The sequence below is a fragment of the Pimephales promelas genome, chromosome 13 (genome assembly GCF_988280905.1).
Source record: "Pimephales promelas chromosome 13, fPimPro1.hap1.1, whole genome shotgun sequence".
In the NCBI taxonomy this organism is placed as follows: domain Eukaryota; kingdom Metazoa; phylum Chordata; class Actinopteri; order Cypriniformes; family Leuciscidae; genus Pimephales; species Pimephales promelas.
Window position 1 is genome coordinate 12,296,116 of NC_142781.1, and position 5,360 is coordinate 12,301,475.

The following is a 5,360-nucleotide window of genomic DNA, read 5'->3' on the forward strand; positions in this document are numbered from 1 at the left end:
AAAAACATAAAAACAATATAGCTAAGACAATAACTAATGTCAAAGGTTTCTCCTATCTAAACACATTTCAGTTAGGTGTTTAAATCTGAGTCTGAATTTACATGAATTTACATGTCTGAATGTGGGAGAACAGAAGCACAAACCCATGCAGAGTTTGGCCTTCCACTATGTCTGGAGTCTTGATGAACTCTAACCCACATATTAGTTTGGTGAGACATGAACTACAGAATAGTGATGAACATGTTATTTTTAGGGGCCAAGCAATGAAAGTGCAAAGGCACCTTTTGAAATCGGCGTTCCTATAGACAAGTTTCCTGAGTGAAATGCGCGGGCCGCCATTAGCCTTTCACTCTGCCAACGACTTCCGGCCGTGTCTGCCATGCAGTTCCGGTTAGCGAGTTAGCGTCATTTACTGTGGTTAGCCTGCAGAAAAAGTCAACTATGGATTGTGTTACACGCAAACACGGCTCCGGGACATATTGTGCTGTTCGCGGTTGCAACAACTCGTGGCGATTGCTGAATGTTTGGTCGGAAGGAGTATGTTTCGACCATCAACCATCTACAAGGCGCCAATGTGGATGTGCTCCCCCGTATGCGTTGTATGAGAAACCAAAAACAGAGGTTGAATCTCGGAAGTGGCTAGCGGCTTTGAAGTTGAAAAATCCACCCAAAAGGCTGTTTGTTTGTTCGTATCACTTCATTGATAAAAAGCCCACAGAGGAAAACCCTTTCCCGGAACTTTGGTTGGGATACGAGCGACCTCCCCAGCGAAAGAGACGTAAACTCGACAGAAACACAAGTGACACGCAATCGGATGGTAAGTGTATCTTGATATTTTTCTGGTCAGCTAAAGTTTGCAGCATAAGTTCGACTGTTGATATATGTGTGTTTGTCCTGTCTTAGTAGGGTACATTTATTTATAGTTGATGCTGTTTGTCTTTTAGAAGTGTGCATCGAGCCGAAATTTAAAGATGCTGCTACACAATGGGAGGACCTAACAAAAACTGACCACAGCTACGCGGCAAAGTTGGACCACGTAAACAAATCGACGCAGACTGGGGGGCAGACTGTGGCTGATGACATGCTCCTGGATGATGATACATCATTGCTGTACACAGGACTGCGTCTATTATATTTTTTTACTTTAGTGAAAACGATGTTGCCATTTAGTAAATCATCATGTACTATTCCTGTTGTTGACCAAATACTGATGACCCTCATGAAACTGAAACTGAACCTTGTGTTAGGGGATGTGGCAAAGCGCTTTAAAGTGTCTAAAGGTGAAGTAAGTAAGGTGATTGCTCACTGGATTGATACATTGGGTGAGCAGCTTCAACCCATGGTTGCCTGGCTGCCAAGAAGTGTTATTCGTGCTAACATGCCACCATCCTTTAAAAAGAACCACCCCCACACCACTTGCATCATCGATTGTGCTGAAACGGCCATTCAGAGAGCTACAAACCTTAACTGTAGGAGTGCCACTTTCAGTCATTACAAGGGAACCAATACTGCCAAATATCTTGTTGCTGTGTCACCTCATGGGCTGATAATGTTTATATCAGAGGCCTATGCTGGTAAAAGCAGTGATAAGTTCATCACTATAAACAGTGGGTTTCTGGAGGCCCTAAGGCCTGGTGATGAAGTAATGGCTGACAGGGGTTTCACGATTCGAGATGTCCTACATGAAAGGAAGGTGAAATTGAATATTCCTGCCTTTACCCACAAGCGTGGTCAATTGACTAATGAGGAGGTAACGCGCACTAGACGAGTGGCCAATGTGCGTATACATGTGGAGAGGGCAATCCGAAGACTTAAAGTCTTCAAAATTCTGTCCCAAACTGTCCCCATCTCCATGACCCCGAGGTTGGACAAGATTCTCATCATATGTGCTGCTTTAGCAAACATGAGGTCCAGACTCATCCGACTGCCACATGAGTCGTAAGTCCCTGTGAAAAGTAAAACCTGGGTTACCTGCAGGTTTTATTTTTATTGTACATATTCCTTATGTACAATATGTATATATTTATGTATGTATATATATATGTGTGTGTGTATATATATATGTGTGTGTATATATATATATATATATATATATATATATATATATAGAAACTTTATTTTAAGGATCAGAAATTATACACTAATTAATGACTAGTAACTGCATTTGTAAGTAACTACTTAAGACAGTGCCCTGTCAACTTACAAATACAGTTATTAGTCAATAATTAATGTCTAATTTCTGATCCTTAAAATAAAGTTACTATCATATATATATATATATATATATACATATACACATACATACATTTCAGCTAGAAAAACCTGTGTAAATTTATTGTTATTGTACCCTTTCTGGTGTGATTATTGATAAGCCAAAACAGAGTTTTAACTAAGAAACTCTTGTGTGAGTGCTATTCTTTTTCTTATATTGTAAATATTGACACATGACAATAAACAATTTGTTTTTTGAGAAGGAATGAATTAATTTTTATTTATGCTATTCCATAACAAAAGGGACAATTTCATTAACTCCTTAATGGCTGCATTTTTTTTATATAATAAAAGTAAATACAGGAAAAAAAATTCTCAAAATATTACAAAAAGAAAAAGACTGGAATAAATTAAAATACATAAAATAAATAAATGAAAATAAATAAGAGTAAGTAAAAGAAAATAAATTAAATAAATCAGTTTGATAAAAATAAATAAAAGCTAGAAAGGATTGGTCACCAATTTGTCACAACAGGGGACAAGGGGGTAAAAAGGAATAACTAATCAACCCGTATACATAAGCAGGTCATGCTAATTTTACAACATTCATGTATCTGGAGCACAACTGCAGCCTTCCATCATCGAAGTCATCGACAACTTTTGGCAACATGTGGGTGAAATAGAAGGAGTGCAGCCTTGAAATATGTCCCTCAACAAAGGTTTGGTCGTAGGGCACGTTGAGCTGCAGACATTCAGTGTTGCTCCAAATCACCAACAAGGCTTGTCGTAGGCCTGTGCAGTGCATGCCCAGTTGCACCTGCATGTAATATCCCTTTGGCCCATTGAAGGACAGATGGAATTCCCCTGTGGGCCTGCGTTTGATCTCACTGTTTTTAGCAGCAAGTGCTTCAGTAAGGGACTGGTTTTTGACTAAGACAGGGCACTTGATTTCCAGTAGTGTGTCTCTGTTCATGACACCATCCGGACTCGCAGCAAGCCATGGCTCACTTGGGCAAACCACCAAACCTTTCACATCGATGTCATGACCTTGGCCTTTCAGGTATTGCCTGGCGTGCTCTTCACCCTCTGCTCCTTGCCGGGTTGCCGCGTTACCGTGAAAGGTAGGATGGAGGTGTTCAGACAAGAATTTGTCTGGTGCTGTGGTAGCACGAACTGGCACATTCTTCGCTGTGCTTGCTGTTATCCGTACCCGTCGCATGTCATGCCACAGTTGTTCCCTGCTCTGTTCTTTTGTGTGCTGCTCAATGTACATACATTGGGTTGTGGTCATGTCAATGTATGTGGTGTAGAATGCCCTACATTTCTCACATTCAAGTTTTGTGTTGTGATCACCATGATGTAGGGGCAGTGGAGCTTTTGATGTCTCGGCAGACTGAGCAGGGAGGCTGGTGTTAAAAGTGAGCTGCATTAGTCCACTGCCAGGTGCAGTAAAAAGTGCCGCTATTGGTGTGGAGAGACAGTAGTTTTGCCATTCTTCCAGTGTCTCATGGACTTTTACCTTGCGACCAGGTGTAGAGACTATGCTGGAGGAGGATGCCTGTGATGCTGGTTGGTATAGATTATTTCTGCTGTGTCTTCGGAAAGACACATCTCTGATTTTTTGCTGCCCAGTATTGCTTTTTGTCCCGGCATTCCAGCAATTCTGCACATCAGTGCAGGCAAGCCCTGTCTTCCCTTGCCTCACAGCATTTTCTACCTGCAGACAGATAGAAACAAAAAAACACACTTTTTAATGGTTTGAGCATCACAACACAATTGACTTCTTTTAGAGACAATATTTTGTAAATCAAAATAACAATGGTATGATGAAGGTAGAGCGTTTTTGTTACTTTTCAAAACAATTAATGAGCTCGGCCTGCAGCCATCAACATCAATGTTTAACACCTTAATGCCTGCATTTATTTAGACTTATATAAAACAAATCTGGAAAAATTATGAAAAGAATAATAAAAGAATAAAAGAAAATATAATGACATATTTAATAAATAAATAACATTTAATAACGTGATAAATGATAAGTGAGTAATATAAAACAATGAGTAAAAGCAAACAGATAAATAAAATAAATCCGTTTCATAAAAATACATAAAATAAAGGGTTTAAGGGGCTTGCTGCAAATTTGCCCATTTCATACGGATTACAGTTTTCTTTTGTTTTGATTTGTTCTGTTTCAAAGTATCGTTCCTAGTGTTTGTTTTATATTGGTCTGTGTCAGTAAATGGTTCACACACCAACCGCATTATCATTAGATAGGCTGAAGTAACATTTCTGTTTTGCGGTAAAATGCTATAGATTTGCACTCAAATACAGAAGGCTTATCATTCGCGGAAGTCAACACAGTCTACTCATTATTACGGAGACGAATGTTAGCTTTTCCTTAGAAAAAAAAGTAAGTTAATACCTTTATTCATTCCGAAGCTATTAATAGATATGTCAGGGGTGCACACTCTAGAGCGTCATTCGACTTTGAAGGGTTAAACCATGCTTTTAGTGCAGGCAGGCTAGAGTGGATTACTTATCATTTTTCTTACTTTTCGTGTTCTGTTATAGTTTAACATACGGATACATACAAACATCTTAATACAAGCATAAGATGGGCTAACGTACCTTCCAAAGCACGGCGGCAGCATGGCTACAGGAACGTCCAGGTCCGGCGATACAGGTACAGCCTGCAGTCTCCACATCTCCCGTCTTGGTCACCAAAACCCAGGCGTTATGCGCGGAATTATTAACGGACTGGCTTGGTTGAACGTCGGCCTTTAGGTACATTAAACTGCCCATATCGTGTACAAGTACACAGCCCACTTTGTTGGAATGGAGGTACTGAAACGCCTCTGAGCTTTTCAGGTTATTTATTGCATTCCCATCCACCGCCATGGAATCAATAAAATAAGAAAATATCTTCGATGTTGTGATGCTGGGCCATATTGACATGTTGTCCGCCCATGATGTTATCTTACTTGGATGCGGAATGGTCAAAACACCATTTTTAACGATCTCCTCGGTCGAATGTTGCCATTCCAAAGCCATGTTTACACCGCTACTCTACCTGCGCCGGAAGTTCTTGGCAGAATCAGGAAGTAAACCGGATGTGGCCGGGAAACTTGTCTATTATTCTTCTTCTTTCA

General features: G+C 40.1%; 1 protein-coding gene across 1 annotated transcript; it reads left to right on the forward strand.

Moving 5' to 3' along the window:
• Positions 1-312: 312 nt before the first annotated feature.
• LOC120473619 (uncharacterized) lies at positions 313-2,037 on the forward strand. The gene is made up of 2 exons (XM_039663542.2): positions 313-817; positions 945-2,037. The coding sequence occupies exons 1-2, from the start codon at positions 442-444 to the stop codon at positions 1,940-1,942; spliced, it is 1,374 nt and encodes a 457-aa protein (XP_039519476.2). The 5' UTR covers positions 313-441; the 3' UTR covers positions 1,943-2,037.
• Positions 2,038-5,360: the final 3,323 nt, after the last annotated feature.

Excerpts from the sequence above, each read along its gene's own strand:
- LOC120473619 (XM_039663542.2), top strand. The coding sequence starts at position 442 with ATGGATTGTGTTACACGCAAACACGGCTCCGGGACATATTGTGCTGTT. Across the intron at positions 818-944 it reads AAGTGACACGCAATCGGATG|AAGTGTGCATCGAGCCGAAA; the intron begins GTAAGTGTATCT and ends TTTGTCTTTTAG.